Source organism: Ostrinia furnacalis, unplaced genomic scaffold (genome assembly GCF_004193835.3).
Source record: "Ostrinia furnacalis isolate ACB-3 unplaced genomic scaffold, ASM419383v2 OfSCF0194, whole genome shotgun sequence".
NCBI lineage: Eukaryota > Metazoa > Arthropoda > Insecta > Lepidoptera > Crambidae > Ostrinia > Ostrinia furnacalis.
The window spans coordinates 152,474-169,730 of NW_021130433.1; the positions used below are offsets into that span (position 1 = coordinate 152,474).

At 37.9% G+C, this 17,257-nt stretch overlaps 1 protein-coding gene across 6 annotated transcripts; it reads right to left on the reverse strand.

Moving 5' to 3' along the window:
- Nucleotides 1-722: 722 nt before the first annotated feature.
- LOC114354606 (gastrula zinc finger protein XlCGF26.1-like) lies at nucleotides 723-17,071 on the reverse strand. Of its 6 annotated transcripts, none has more exons than XM_028307115.1 (5): nucleotides 16,812-17,071; nucleotides 15,746-15,887; nucleotides 15,219-15,311; nucleotides 14,677-14,799; nucleotides 723-1,997 (listed from the first exon to the last, which is right to left on the reverse strand). In XM_028307115.1, the coding sequence occupies exons 1-5, from the start codon at nucleotides 16,944-16,946 to the stop codon at nucleotides 859-861; spliced, it is 1,632 nt and encodes a 543-aa protein (XP_028162916.1). In that variant the 5' UTR covers nucleotides 16,947-17,071; the 3' UTR covers nucleotides 723-858. The 6 variants fall into 6 exon arrangements, with proteins under 6 accessions (XP_028162916.1, XP_028162902.1, XP_028162909.1 ...); XM_028307101.1 differs by lacking the exon at nucleotides 723-1,997 and adding an exon at nucleotides 2,025-3,644; XM_028307108.1 differs by lacking the exon at nucleotides 723-1,997 and adding an exon at nucleotides 4,421-5,868.
- Nucleotides 17,072-17,257: the final 186 nt, after the last annotated feature.

The following is a 17,257-nucleotide window of genomic DNA, read 5'->3' on the forward strand; positions in this document are numbered from 1 at the left end:
ACGCGATACGCCCGAAGGCTTGATGTTGATGAAGGTGGAGAAATTGACTCGCTTGTTCAGAGTCAGCGTTTCTTCGGAGACTTTCCCACGGGACCTCGTGTTACGCCCTGAAAATAAACGTGGGGATGATTGTTTGGATTTGTTTTACAGTGTTTTGTTTATGTTTTAAATGTAGTTTATGAAATAGTGTTAATAATAAATTATGTTCTCCCTCCAACTGGTTGGAAGATCTCACGCCATGCCGAAGTCTTGGAGATAAGAAAATGGCACACAAGAACGTTAATAGCAGTAAAAAGACATGGTTTTTGATCGGGCTGTGGCTTATTGGGTTTGCTGTTAAATATTGTATCAGTTACAAAATAAAACTATTTATAACGTTCATAAAGTTGGTTAGATTTGTATTTTGTATTTGAGTATGTACGAGTGACGAGTAAATAATTTACGTAAGTTTCTTGTCGAGGTGTTTGAATTTACTCTTGACATTATGTAAATACTTAAATAAATAAAAGCAATAAAATGTTGCGTTCCCCAATTAGATAACGAATGTAAATTCACGTCTTCTTGTAATCCGTGTCTATTGTCTAGGCAATGAATCCGTTTTCTAATGCTTAATGCTTATACCTAGTGGCAACTCTAGATTATTTTAATAGTAGGTATGATTAATATTTGTATTTTGAGATTCTCAGCTTCTAATATTTCATCTATGATACGAAAATAAAACAGCACAACTAGGTAATACCAATTAAAATTTATTTCATAAAATTTTAAATTTAACAATCATAATATTATCTCTAACATAAATAAACTATACACTTACGCACAAATAAATATAATATCTTTAGCTAGATAAAGTTAAATTTAGACCATGTCCCCGTGTTTGGCGCGCATATGACCTTTCCAGCTGCACTTTTGAACGAAAGACTGCCCGCAGTGCTCACATTTGAATCTCCTATCGTCCGCGTGTATCCTCATATGCTCATTTAGAGTCTTTTTCCTCCCGTAAGACTTAAAACAGACCCCACACTGGAACGACCTCATACCAGTGTGTTTCACCATGTGCTCTTTCAACTCGCTCGTCTTAAAGAATTTCATCTCGCATTGCTCACACTTATGGCGTCTCTCCATCAAGTGATCCCTCTTAGTATGAATGGTCAAAGCCGTTTTAGTCGCAAACGTTTTGTCGCAAGCGTGGCACTTTAACGCGCGGCTTGGCACACCGTGAACCTTGGCAATATGTTCGTCTTTCTTCTTATAATTCTTGAACTTCTCGTTGCAATACCCACACTTGTTCAGCAAGTTGGAATGTATGTGCACGGATTTTTCGTGCGATTTCTTTTTGCGGAACGTGTCGAAGACTTTCTCGCAGAAATCGCACTGAAAGACTCCGGTCTTGTGAGCTTCGGTGTGGTTCATTAGAATGCTGCGTGACACAAAACCTGCATCGCACACTTCGCAAATATAATTTCTATAATGCGAGTTCATGTGCTCTAAAAGTACTTTGAATTTGTTGAATTCGTTCATGCATTTGACGCATTTAAGCGTATCGCCGTCGAATTTAAAAGGGAGTATGTGGTTTTTGACGTCCGTATACAGTCTTTTATTGTGTACTTCTATTAGATGCTGAATGAGATCTTCTAGAGAATTTATAGGGTTATTGCAGACGGTGCATTGCAGAGACGTGATGTCCAGTTTGACGAGGAAGGAGTACATCATTTTGCCTTTCATGAACTTGACTTTGGCTTTATCGTCGTGTTTCTCTATGGTGTGAGCTTTAAGGTCGGCGGCGTCTGGGAATTGTTCGGAGCAGAAGCAGCAAGCGTAGCCGATGCCGCCTCGGCACCGGATCGGCGTCGCATTGGAGTGTTGGAGGATCATTCGGATATTGGTGCGGTGCTTGTCCAGTTCCGGGATCTGGCTTAGAAACTCTTCACCCATTATCCGTGTGCCGCTCGCTTTTAACTCTATTTTGACTTTGCGTTTCAGTTTCAGACGCACACCTACAAAGAAAAGTAAATGTTAATAGTCGATCGCACTGGAGTTATTGTCCGATTCTTATTAATGATACGTGTTCTAGCAGTGTCCGTATGTGTTGGTAGGAATTTGTTTTTAGCGCGTTAAAAATACTCATTTAATAGATTTCACGTTTATTTCCATAAATTAATTAAAAAATATTATTACAGTTTTTGGAGAGCTTACAAAAATTAAACTTACTTTCAAGTGTAAGAAACTCAAACACCTACCTACATCAAGTCTACAAATAAACACTATTATGAAAGTAATATTAAATAATAATAAGTCCTATAGCTTTTACAAAAGCCTTAAGGCGACTGTCCAATTATGCAAATAATCAGTCCTTTTCATTGTGAAAAATGTTGAACTAAACAAATTCAATTCAAATTAATAATTAATTAGCAGTAGCCTATAAATTGACAACGTTTAAACTTCCAAATGATTAGCAGTCAACGTTTTCTTCATCTATCAAACGATTATTCAGTTCACAACCAATTCCTTATGCTTAGAACGCATGTGATTCTTCCAAGAGCACTTCTGGACGAAGGCTCGGTCGCATATCCCACACTTGAATCTTCTGTCGTCTGCGTGGATCCTCATGTGCTCTTTTAAAGTGTTCTTCCTTCCGTACGACTTCAAGCACACGTCACATTGAAACTCTTTGATCCCAGTATGTTTCAACATGTGCTGCTTCAGATCACAACTTATAAAGAACTTCATATCGCAGAGTTCGCACGCGTATCGCCTCTCCATCAAATGATCCCGTTGTATATGCATCATGAATCTCCTTTTTCGGTCAAAAATCTCCCCACAAGACCGACAGTTGAACTCCAAACGTGGCGCCTCCACGCCGTGAATCTTAGTAATGTGGTCCTCTTTCTTTGAAGAACTCGAAAACTTCACGTTGCAATATCCACATTTGTACAAAAAATTCGAGTGAATATGCACGGATTTCTCATGGGATTTCTTTTTCCTGCTCGTGTCGAAAACTTTCTCGCAGAATTCGCACTGGAAAACGCCAAGCTTGTGCCCCTGTACGTGGGTGTCCAGGATCTTGCGAGAAACATAACCAGCGTCGCAGACCTCGCAAACGTAGTTCCTGAAATGCGTATTCATGTGTTCTAGGATAAGTTTAAATTTGCTGAAGATCTGCAAGCAGTAGATGCATTTTAGAAGTACGCCGTCGAATTTGAACGGGAGGATGTGGCTTTTGATGTCCGTGTATAGTTTTTTATTGTGAGATTTAATGAGATGGTCGACGAGTTCTTCCAAAGTGTCTATGGATTTGTTGCAGACGGTACATTTTAAGGCCGTGATGTCAAGTTTTACTAGGAACGCGCTCATCATTTTGCCCTTCACGAACTCAGCTTTGTCGTTGTGGTGACATTCTAAGTTGTGAGTTTTGAGGTCTGCAGGGTCTGGGAATTGTTCGGTGCAGAAGCAACAGGCGTAGCCGATACCGCCGCGGCAACGAATCGGTGTCGCATTGGAGTGTTGGAGGATCATTCTGACGTTGATGCGGTGTTTGGCCAGTTCTGGTATCTGCCCCGAATAATCCTTGGACTTTTTACGTCCGCCGACTACTTTTAAGGCCCTTTCAGTTTTGACGGTACGTTTCAGTGTCAGACGTACACCTACAAAGAAAAGTAAATGTTATTAAGTCGATCACACCGGCCAATTTTTAGATGTATTTTTTGTAAGTTCTACGTATTACTTATTAGCTTTTTGATTTACCAATTTTGTAAAGTGTCCTAGCTATTAAGATTTTTGCATTTACATTGCAAAAAATAAATTGTCACTTTGATAAATACCTACTAAAATAGCTTTTCCTAACAAAATGACACAAACGTAAGTTTGATATTTGGGTCACTTCAGATTAGATGCAAGTTGTGGCACATGGAGATTTGCTTTCGCAAGTTGAGGCACATAAAGCTTTGCTCTTAACATTACTAGGTACAAGTAGATTTAGGCATTTGTCCTACCGCGGGCGATCTAAAAGAAAAAGAACTAGAAACTAGATATTTTGGCGGGAGAACGAGACATTACGACAAATACACAAGATGGGAAGAGACAGAATAATAATATATTGTCAACTCGACAGTCCTAATCGTATCGACCTTTTGTATCGCTGCTAGTTGGCCGTACTTTAGTTAAAACTGTTGCTGATAGTACGTTGATTTGTGATTATTTTAATGGAAGATTTGGGAAATGGGATACAAGTAAGTAATCAATTTAATTATAGGTATAATCATTTATTCATCATCTAATTATTTTAGATCATACAGCACAAATAAGAACAATGTAGGTTTATCAATTACTTATAAGTACAACAAAGCGATTTACCAGTGGATGGATTTACCAATATCTATAGGTAGGTATTACATTCTTTTCATTTATTTATTAGGCCCGGTTACGGTCCACTAAGGCGGAGCGGAGAATTTGCCAGCGGAGGCGGCACAGAGCGGTGCGGTGTTTCATTGACAGCAATAACTGACAGCTGAAAGCTACGCACAGCTCACACATCTCCTCTTTGCTCTTTTCCGCTCCGCTTTAGTGGAAATAGCCTGCCAGCTTCGCCGCACATCTTTTTTCGTTTCCTCTCCGCTCCACATTGGTGGAAACCGAGCCTTACACTGGTCTCTTCACGAGGAATGCACAAAAATATTTAAGTTAACCTGACAGACCTATCCTACTTTTTGGATTAAAGGTAATGAACCTATGTTATAACGACATCATGCTTCGACCGCATGTGATTCCTCCAAGCGCATTTCTGGACGAACGCTTGCTCACAAAGCTCGCATTTGAATCGCCTGTCATCCTGATGTATCCTCATATGCTCTCTCAACGTATTCTTTCGTCCGAAACACTTCAAACACACGTCGCACTGGAACTCCCTTACGCCCGTATGCTTCAACATGTGATTTTTCAATTGGGCTCCCGAAAAGAAGTCCATCTCACACAGTTGGCACTGAAAAGGCCTCTCCATCAAGTGATCCCTCTTTGTATGGATTCTCAAGGTATCCCTGTTCGTAAAAGCCTTGTCGCACATCGGACATTTATATTTAGACTTCCCAACGCCGTGCACTTCTAAAACGTGCCTATCCCTCTGTCGGGAACTTCGAAATTTGACTTCACAATACCCACATTTGTTCAAGAAGTACGCGTGTATATGAACTGTCCTCTCGTGCATTTTCCTCCTTTGTGCCGTGGTGAATATACTGTCGCAGAAACTGCACGGGAAAGTCCCAGTTTTGTGAGAACCCTTGTGCACAGACAGTCTGTTACGCGAAGTGAAGCCAGCATCGCAGACCTTGCAAATGTAATTCCTGTAATGTGTATGCATGTGTTCCTGAAGCAGTTTGAATCTGTTAAAGATTTGCTTACACTCCACGCACTTTAGCTCACTGCTATTGAACACAAAAGGTAGAATATGGCATTTGACGTCTGTGAAGAATTGCTTATCGTGTATTTTGATGAGGTGCTGAGTCAGTTCTTTGACGGTAGGTATATTTTTGTAACAGATGGTGCATTGTAAACCCGTGATGTCTAATTTAACGAGGAAGTTGCTCATGCATTTTTGTTTCATGAACGTGCTTTTGGCTTTTTCGTGGTTTTCCAGAGTGTGGGTCTTGAGATCGGCTGGATCTGGGAACTGGTCTGAGCAAAAGCAGCATGTGTAACCGATGCCGCCGTGGCACCTTATAGGCGTGGCGTTGGAGTATTGTATAAGCATTCTGACGTTGGTCCTTTGCTTCTCTATTTCTTGGACCTGGTTGTACTTGAATGACTTGTAAGCCATTTCACTTTCGTCCACTGTGGGCAAGACCCGTTCGAATGTGACCGTAACTTCCGTACGACCTATAAAGAAAAGTCAATATTAATATTAAGAAGAGCTAAACTATTTGGGTTTTTAAAAGATAATTAAGTAGTTTACCTAACCTTTTATGCCAAACTTATTATCCACACTTTTATTATGATCTTCAGGAAACCCTATACCTTTTTGTTTAATGCATAACAAGGCAGGTATTTAACCTATACGTAAGTATTGAGTCATTGTCTCGAAAAATAAATAAACAGGATAGCTTCAGATAATTATCATTTATTAATGAATAGAGATAAATTCGATGTTAATATTGCAAGGAAAACATAAAAATATGGAATGTATATAGGTAAATTAAGTACTTATTTATACATCTTTTTTTCTTTGCTAACGTCTATATTACAATCTTTCCAAATGATCAATTCTCAACCTCCCCGTGTTTAGACCGCATATGACTTTTCCAACTACACTTTTGCACGAACGCCTGTTCACATCTTTCGCATTTAAATCGCCTATCGTCTGCATGTATCCGCATATGCTCCCTTAGCGTATGCTTTCTTCCGTAACACTTGAGACACACGTCACACTGAAACTCCCTGATCCCAGTATGCTTCAGCATGTGATTCTTCAAGTCCTTGCTCGTAAAGAACTTCTTCTCACAGTGCTCGCACTCATGCCGTCGTTCCATCAAGTGATCTTTCTTCGTGTGCTTCGTCAGCCGGTCTCGACTCGCAAAAGACTTCTCGCAAGCGAGGCATTTGAAAACTAACGGTTCTGCCCCGTGAATCTCAACCATATGATCAAGTTTCTTCTTATGAGACGTGAACTTCTCTGAGCAAATCCTGCATTTGTTTCTTTTTTGGATGCCTTCATGAACATACCTTACGTGTATATCCCTCTTGCTCCTCGTGTCAAAAACTTTGCCGCACGTCTGGCAATCAAAATCCCCCTGCTTATGCCTTCTTAAATGACTCATCATCGTCCGCTTGTTCACAAATGGCGCGCTACATATCTGACACAAATAACTGCCGTAGTGAACATTCATGTGCTCTTGAATTATTTTGAAGCTTTTGAATATCTTTGAGCAAACAACGCACACGAACGCTTCGTTCTTGAACGAAAAGGGTATTATATGGTTGTTGATGTCCAAATGCAGTTTCTTATTGTGTTCTTGTATTAGATGGTTCATCAACTGCTCTAGGCCTTCTATGCTGTTCTGGCAAAGCAAGCATTGAAGCGCTGTGACGTCTAATTTGACCACGTACGACGCCATCGGGAAATTTTCCATGAACAAATTCTTTTCTGAATCTGTGTGTTTTAACAGCGTGTGCGATTTCAAATCCGTTGGGTCCGGGAAGCTATTTTCGCAGCAAAAACAACAAGCGTAGCCTTGACCATCGTGGCATCTGATGGGAGTCGCGTTTGTATATAGAAGTATCTCTCTTATATTATGTAGGTGCTTATCTATTTCCCGGGGTATTGTTTTTCTTGAACTTGGCTTCTTTATCGACACTGTCCATTCGATTCGACGCTCTCTTTTGATCGCCTTGGGTCGTAATATCTTTAGGAATTCACTCATGGATCTTTTTACAATACCTAGTTGCGTTTCGCTGCGATTACCTACAAAGAAAAATTCGCATTAAAATCTTCGAAGCACCACCCTACAAGATTTAAGATAAAGTCGAATTTTGGAGGGGTGAAAGACCGTGACGTCAGCGTTACTTATAAGTGAACTCAACTTAATATTCAGTGGGTAGATGGAATTGACCTCGTCGCCAATATCGCCTAAAATATTGGCGACGAGGATTATTAAACTGCTTATTTGCTAGTGGGTATAAAGTGAAACATTCTTTAAAAGGAGAGAGCACAGTTTTCTTAATTCAGTGTTATTTTTAGGTTATAGAATCTTTGTATAACCGTTGTTTTGGTTCTTAAAATAATAATACCAAAAGTATAGTTTCATAATAATATAATTCAAATGAAATAAGTAATAATTTGTGATATTATTATAGTAATACTTGATTAGGCAAATCACGATACAAATTTTGTATAATAGCAATAAATATTGCAATCCTTTCTTCAAAATACACACAGTTTACAATAACCTAAATAATAATATCTTAAGGAAAAACATTTGTTAAATATTTTGTTTATTATGCGATGGGCGTGTCTCAGCTAGACATAAACTAAAGATCACTCGATGTTGGTTGTTAATCATACAGACACGCCTATATGACTTTATTGTTCAGACTAGATTACTACTATTACCTATTATTTAACATTAAACTAAGTTTCAAACGTGGAAATATAACAGTAACCACAAGGATTTATTCAGTTTCGGAATGTCTAAATTCATTCAACTTTGAAAAGTGTCTTGAATGAATTTCGTGGAAGGCAATAAATTATTACGAATTTAAAACCATTTATAAAATACCGTATTTCAGGAAAGCATTGTCATTAGGCCAGCTAGGTTTTTTGCACAAATTGAATAAAATAAATAAAATCTTTACAGCCAAAAATAAAAGGATATGTCGTCCATAACTTCAATACTTGTTAAGCCGATAAGTACAGCATTTGTTATTCAAATATTCGTTAAAAGATTTATATTATGCTAAAAGTTTCCCTAATACATTTTAAATTCAGATAAACTGAACGTTTTTATAGGAATATTTTTAACTAAGTAGTTATTCAGTCGGGTAAATATGTAACTCCGTGGAAATGTACAAAATCCCTTACTTTAAACTAACAAAATTCACTTAGGCATGTTAGGCATATTCTGCTGCAGATTCTGATTTGGATTCATCATAGACGTTTTAGTTATTCCGTGATTTTTCTTCATGTGTTTCCCCTTACTGTTCTGTGTAGCGTATGCCTTCCCGCATATATCACATTTGAACTTCCTCTCGTTTGTATGGGTCGCCATGTAATGCCCTAACATGTGGCGTTTGATAAAGAATCCCATGCTGCAAACGGAGCATTCGTACGGCCGCTCTTTTAAATGTACCCCCCGCATGTGAAGCATCAAATTCGACTTCAAATTGAACTTCTTTTCGCACATATCACATTTGATGCCTTCAGCGTTGTGCACTTGCATCATATGCCGAGTCTTCTGGTAATAATTCTTGAATCTAGCTTTACAGATCTGACATACACTATCTCCAGCGATTCCTTTGTGTTCTGTATTGACGTGAGTCTTTCTTTTGGACTCCGCAGCGAATGTCTGACCACAATGGCGACAAGGGAAGGTAGATTTCTTCTTGGCATGAGTCGTCTCATGCCGGTTCAAGCGGAAACTATTCACAAATCCTGCACCACACGTGGTACATATAAAGTTCCGGTAATGTACGTTCATGTGTTGCATCAACAGTTTCATGTTGTGGAACACTTCGTCACATAGAACGCAGTTGATTTGCTGTTCGTTGGTCAGTTTGAAGGGCTGGAAGTAGTCAGTTATGCCGTGATAGTATTTTTTGTCGTGTTCTTTGACTAGATGTTCGGTGAGCGGGCTTAGGCTGTCAAAGTTTTGGTCACACAGAGAGCATTTGAGGTCGACAATGTCTAGGAACGCTACGAAGCTAGCCATACCAGAGCCGGCTTTGTAGGTGGGTTTTTCTCTGACGTGATCGTTTTGTGTGTGAGCTCTTAGCACGTTAGGGTCGGGGTAAGTCTTGAAGCAGTAAGCGCAGACATATCCCGCGTCATTGCGGTCCTTGAACGGCGTCGCATTGGAGTACTTCAGCAGGGTAGTCAGATTGTGCCACTGCTTTTTCATCTCCGGGAGATGTTTCTCGCGGAACGGTAAGTTATCTACCTCTATGTGTACCTCCTCAGCCTTTATTTTCTGTTTTCGTTTTTTTGCGCCGCATTTACCTATAAAAGAAAAATATTCTTTCACACGTTATTCCTTGTTCTTCTTATTCAACTAATACACCGGACGTTTCAACGTTTAATTGGTTTCCTTTTGGTTATTATGAAAAAAAAAAAAAACGAGAAATATGAAATCAAACGCAGAAAGGTAAATCAATATAATTTATTACAGCAACTTTAGCAGCCACTATAAAACTTAAATACTATAAAACATAAAATAAAAGGATAAAATAGTCTTCGTGGTCATTTTAACAAATCTAATGTTTTGATCTAAAGATATACTTGACTGATTTTCACTATGTTATGTGGTTACAATAAAACTTCGCTAAAATGCCTTAAATAAATACAAATAAAGGTTAATACAAATAATATGTATTTCGTTCGATTCTATTGAATATTAGTATAATCTATATAGAGAACTTAACATGTTTAGAATAAAATAGACAGGTTTTTGTTTTAATTTCAATAAAACTAAATGTTAAAACATATTCGAAGATGAGATACGTAACATAAAATTTTCATAAAATTTATAAATGAATAAGAAATCTACTTTGTCATACTGGAAGAAAAGAAATCTACGTGTTTTTGTTGGTATAAAACTTGTTATAAGGCCTAGGTGATAAAGGTGATAATAATATTGCTCTTAAAATAAAATAAAAATGCAATACTTGTAAAAGTATGCAATACGGTCGGTTTTACCAGTGCTGAGCATTACATTTCCTGCCTAGGTAGTTACAGTCAGCGTTAAATAAGTAGTTCATGACGCCCAAAGTGGCCAAAAAGTTATTCCAATGAGGGCTATCGTTTTAGCGCTCACCAGTTAGCGCCACTGTAGAGTAAGGTCCTGTCAATTGCTAGTAGCGAAGACAGTGGCGCCAACTTGTGAGCGCTAAAGTGGTAGGAGGACTATCGCATTTGCACTCATCAAGATGGCGCCACTGTAGAGTAAGGTCCTGTCAAATGCCAGGGGTGCCAACTGTTAAGTATAAAAACGATAGCCCTCATTGTAACAAAGACGTGTTGCGAACTTTTTGGCTACTTTGGGTGTCACGAACAATTTGACGCTGGCTGAACCAGCTAAATCATTAAATAAAACTTTTGCCAGACATTCTAACTGGCTTCATACTATCATCTCTTGTTGGTAGTTTGTGTGACGTCCAAAGTGGCCAATAAGTTCGCAACACGTCTTTGTTACAATTGGAATAAGGTTGTGTTGTCAACTTTCTGGCCACTTTGGATCTCACGAACTATTTGATGTACTGTACATCAGACTATAACGTGGCATCTATGTAGTTATCATAAGAGCGACTTTTTAACAAAAATGTAGGTAATATACGCTGTTCGCTGTATACTGTACGATATAAACACATTTACGCCCGTATTCACAAACATTACTATGAGGTCTTATAGTGCTCGTGGACGCACAGGGTCCACAACCAATCACAGAACTCAATTCAACGTTGCGTTCCATTTGCTGCTTCACTTAAGCAAGTATCGTTTATGAATGGCGTTACAATGCGTACGACTACATAAACTCTGTCTTGTGTTTCTCATCCTCCGCTTTTTTTTTATTTTCAGCGGCAATCTGCTTCAACGTCATCTCCCTATTGTCAATCAGATGTTTAACGTCTTCAAATTCCTTGAAAATGTCCAAATCGTCCTGATGCAAGCGCATATGCGCTTTGAGGCTGCATTTCTGAACGAACACTTTTTCGCAGACCTCGCACTGATATCTTTTGTCGTCTTCGTGTAGTGCCATATGGACTTTCAATGTACGCATCTGGGAGAATGTCTTTCCGCAGACATCGCAAGCGCAAGTTTCCCCGCCAGAGTGCCTCGCCAGATGATCGACGAGACCGCGCTTGGAAAAGTACTTCGCGTTGCACTTATCACAGAAATAGTTCCTTTGCTGCAAATGGTGATTCCTTATATGCCTGTTGAGCTCAAACTTCTTTTTATACGACTTACTGCAAGCGTTGCAGTTGTACACGATTGATTTTTCGTTGTGCTCTTTAGCTAGATGCTCGTTTCTGTCGTAGTAACTCGTGAACACTTTGGGGCATTTCGGACACTTGTTTCTCAGCCAACCGCCGGTGTGAGCACCTTTTTCGTGGTTTCGTTTCTTTGCCAGAGAAGAATATGTCTTATCGCAATGATCACATGGGAAGACACCTTGAAAGTGCGTGTAATCGTGTCGCCTCAACGCCGCTATGGTAACGTAACCTGCACCACATTTTTTGCAGCAGTAATTCCTGTAATGCGTCGTCATATGATGGAACAGATTCTTGAACGATACATGGACAACAGAACAGATCATGCAAGTATAGCTGTTGCCGTTTCCTAAGCGGAAAGGGAGTATGACGTCCTTGATGTCTTTATAAATGGTTTTATTGTGTACAGCTGTGAGATGCTCCTTGAGATTTGCTAAGTCAGTCATGGGCAGATCGCAGACCGTACAGCGTAAGTCAGTGATGTCAAGTTTGATGGGGTTGTAGCTGAGTTTGTAGTCTGCCATGGTGTTAAGTTTGTCCTTTTCGGACTGGAGGGAAGTGTGTTCTCGTAATTCTTGGATAGTTGGGAATGATTTACAGCAGTAGAGACAGGAGAATCCGCGGACCGTCTTATTGCGGAAGGGACTCGCGTTGGAGAATTGTAGTATGGCGGTAAGGTTGACCCTGTGTTCGGCGCGTTGTGGCGTGGCGCTATTGACGCCTTTCTTTTTCGCTTTCCTGCGCTTCGGCGCGGCGCCGTCCGTTCCTATAACAGAAACGTGAATCTAATTATCTTGTTCCGTCTTCTTAACTTTAACCCAGGGTTGGTTTTAATTTACGTTGTTTCGGTTATTTTTATAAATAAAAGTCAACGGTAGTCGCAATGTATGTTTTATTAGTGATAATAACTAATATTTATTTCAATATTAGCAAGTTTTCTCAAGTATTTAAGTGCTGAGAATAAACATGCTGAAAAGGCGTCCACCGTGCTAAGATGACGTTGAAAATCTATATTGCAATATCATTTTTTTGTATTTCTTTGCTGTTTGTAGTGCGTGGAGGAGAAGATGTGACTTCCCACACTTCATTTCTATGTGATTTCCTGCCTATGTTCACTTGCTATTGTGATTTCTGTGGATATGGTATATCTTCGGGTGATCATCTTGAGAAAATCTTGCATCTGTTCTTGTATTGATATTTTTCCTTCTTCATGTCCAATTGCTATCAATTTCGAGTTGAGAAAGTCAATAGCATTTCGAGGCAGCTAGCGGGTTAATTGATCTACGTTCTTCATTTCCTCCATTTGCCAAAGTCAGAGGGTTGCTCCTAAAGTGAAGACTGGATGACCTGATGATGTAGATCATCATTTATTAAAACCGTTCTTCAAGTAGGTACTACCCAACTTATAAGATAATTTAGATCTCTTTCCAGATAGGGTGTATCATTGTATCAAGGTGTTTTGTTAGATGGTGTTTGCTAAAATGGTAGATTCAAATAAAAAGTAATAAAACAAATTGGAAACAATTTCCGAAAGAGCGTTTAAGCTACTTTCAATCCTTTGTCAAATAAATGTCATGGTTTAAATGAAAACTAAATAGAAGGCAGTATATTTTGTAGTCCAAGTGATTCTCCAAAATGCATTAATATACCATTACGGTGGTATATTGTATAGATCATACGATTCCCAGACACCGATTCAAAGCCGTCATTGAAGATGATATTAACGAATCGATTCAAAACGCAATAGAACAAGCCTGCACGTTATTCGTTTCACGCCATCTAGCGCATCGTATATGATCTAAGTCTCTACGTAGAGTAACGATTGTTTTCGAACCGGTTTAGAGAAAAGGTTGCAATTTTTAAGTTCTAAAAGAACTCAAGTTAGTCTTTATTATTACTTACTTTACTACAATTTAAGTTATTAATTTAGGAGTGAATAAATAAAGGAGCCAAATTAATTTCAAAACTTAGGCACGATTTCCTGTTTAAGTGGGTAAGCAGAACTAAAAACAATAAATGCTGATTTGTCTCGTCCGCCTAAGCAATTTTTAATTTTCGCTGTACAAAATCATATGCATCTGTTGTAATAATAAAGAAAGGGCGACTTAAAAGCTAAACGGATAAGTATCAAAAAAGCTGTAAAAATTTGGCTTGCTATTAAAAACCAAAATGAGTTAATGAATAGAATGATATTTAATAGTTTTTATGTCAAACTGTGGCGGCAAGAAAATTCTGACACTATAAAAGTTGCTACAATGCACATGATGGAAAAAGATGAAAAACCGTAAGTATACAGCTATTTTGATACCTATAAATATGTGGCACAGTAGGGTATGAGCATGCTAGTTACAAAACCCAAAACTCAATTTGTTAGAAATGATTTATTTTACTTTTTGTTGTCGTGCTATCGAAAATAATTTAACATGAGATAACATGTAACTAATTTAAACAATTAGTGATAATAAGTTTAATGTCCACTGTGTCTGAGCTCAACTATAGAACTTTAAAACTTTAATTGGATGCAACTGGTAAAAAAAAATCCTAAAAATAACAGTTTATTCTTTTTTGTTTATACTGCTAAATAAGGCATTTGGTTGGTAGGAAGAAGTAGATCGTCAATCGTAAACGTATCTAACGCCCGTATTCACAAACATTACTATGAGGTCTCACAGTGCACGTGGACGCACAGGGTGACACACGAACCAATCACAGAGCACTATTCAACGCTGTGCGTTCAATTTCCTGCTTCACTTAAGCAAGCATCGTTTGTGAATATGGGCGTAAATCATCATCATCATGTGACCTAACGTAAATTAGTCTCAATACCTAAAAAATATAAAAACTTTTTGTAGTAGCAACGGAAAGCTCTCAAAAAATCTTTCTAGTATTATAAAAAAGTTTCAAAACTTGTTTGGCTCAGCACAGCGCCATTAAACCAACCAGAGTACACAGACCCACAGTCCACAGATAAAATAAATCTTCACTTACGTTTCGAAGACGTCTCGGCTTCGAGCTTCGGCTGTTTGGCCCGGGATGTCGTCGCCTTGGCCGACCGCTTTTTGGCCTTAGTATCGTCTGACGACTCAGTCTTGATTGCAATTTCTTGGTATTCTGCAATAGTGGGATTTAGTTTTAGAATGGGAGAACAGTTATGTAAGCCAAGGATGCGCGTTACGATAAGTTTTTATCGCGCCATTTTATCGATTTTTCGGATTAAGCCTATACATTTGTCGTCTAAAATCTTCAATAAGATCCTTCCTACTAATATTATAAATGCGAAAGTTTGGATGTCTGGATGTTTGTTACTCTTTTGATGAAACTTTACAGTATCATTCTTTTTAACCCAGAACAACATATAAGCCATAATAATTTATGACGATTTGTGACAAACTGAATTTCATGCGGGTGAAGCCGCGGGCAAATGCTAGTATTATCATAATTCTAATTAGATTTTGCAATGAAATTGTAGTCTGAAGTAGCATTATCCCTTCAGATTAGTGCAGCTAGGCTTAAAAGCGTAAGAACTTTACCACTTAAACTCATTTCGTCGGAGTACTTGTCATCGTCATCGGACACTCCGACTGCTTCTTCCAACGGACTTGCTTCCACCTTCACTATGTTTGCTGTAACAATGGATTATAACAAATTAAAACAAGACCAGCAAGAAATAATGATTGTGTTCAATCCTACTGCTAATCAGAAAAGTGAATTGTGTGTAAAAAGCCCAAAATTAAGCAAATGATAATGTATTTGTAAAGAAAGAAAGAAAGAAAGAATGTTTATTCAGGAAAGAAAGACATTTATTAAATCGATATTACTTGCAAATATTGGCTTACTTACAGTAGGTATCTTATTGTTGAATGTAAAACTACATCAACATTTTTGCAGAACAACTTATGGTGTTAACAATAATTAATAAAAAATAAACTAAAACTCTGTAACTGGCTCAGATTTAATGCACCTTAAGCCAACACGAAAATTTCAAACTAAGCTGTTGAGTTTCTAAATAAATATTGAGAAAATAAGAAACAGCGTAATTTTTGTAATAAAAACTTACATTTAAACGGCAGATCATCCAGCCGCCTCTTAAACTGCTCCTCTGTCCTCTGCACCTGCTTCTTAAAGTTGGCGGCGTTACGCAGTTGTGTGATGCACACTTCGCATATGCCCGCCTCCTGGCCGTCGTCTGACGCTGCCAGCTGTCGATAATAGAGACATTAGTTTTATTACTATCTCAGTAGCCTTTGAAATCAAGGCACAATACAGGGTATATGAGCCGACACTAGCCCATGTTAACATGGTCATATAAATGGTACCTATGGTGAAGTCAGAAAATTGATATCTTCATTTTAATTATTTTATTTATCATAAAAATCGGACTTTATAAAATTTATTTTGTATGAAAATTTAAAAAAATAAAATGATATCAAATTTCTGACTTCACCATACCATTTATATGCCCATGTTAACATGGGCTAGTGTCGGCTCATATAACCATTTATCTAACACCTTGTAGAAATAAATTGTTACAGCAGCCTCATTTGACCACTTAGGGTTAATTTATACAAAAGACACAATTCATTTGAAAAGAACTAAATGCACAAAAAGGTGCAATAAATATGAACTGTTCAAAAACAACCAAATTGTTGTTATTTATACTTTTAAAATCTTTAATGAAGGTCTGTCATCCATTAATTTTAAATGAAATTACATAATGCTTTAAAATATATGGGTTCATTTATGTGCCTGGTAATTTCTAATTAGAAACACATCTAGATGTGTAAATTGAAAAAAAAAAACCTAATTAGTTATTAAAAAACTTAAATATTTAGGTGATTGTGTACAAAATACTGTAGCTATAGAAAAGCAATTTTATTAAAATTACACTTTACAGGTTGAAACTAAAAAGTATTGAGAAGCGGATTTATGACTCAGGTAAACAATAATATTTATTCATCATCCATTGCTTGTTCAAAGTGGTGATAAAACTCACACCTATTAAAAAAATTATCCATGTAAAGTTTTATGTTGAGTTAAAATATTTTTAAGGTTATCAGATTCATGAAGATAGAATAGAATTGAGGACGGTTTATTTGTTAAGTTATTCTTTTTGATAAACTCACAGTAATATCAAAGCATTCTCGTAACATTTCCCCGTAGACCTCCTCCTCTCCCATCCATTGGTACCTCGTCGCGACATCTTTGAACGTGCCCTCGGAAGCACAGCACCGGCACATGCCGTTGTTTATCGTCTCCATCTTTCGCGTTTATTACACAAAACGTTTACTTATTAACTAAACCGATCAGCGGAGTAATTTTATAAAATTTTCAATTTTTATTCAGTCAAAAACGCCGTCGACGATGCGCCGCCATTTTGTACAGTGTTGCCAGTCGGGTCTAGTCAGAAATTACCAGAAATATAAAAAAAAGTAACCTTTTTGAACAAAAAGTAACCTTTATACGGGGGGGATCATCTAAATACGAAAAGTGACCAGTCGTATAAAAACGTTTCATGGATTTGCGTTTTATTATCGAAAAACATTCGCTAAAACTAATTTTTCTTAACAAA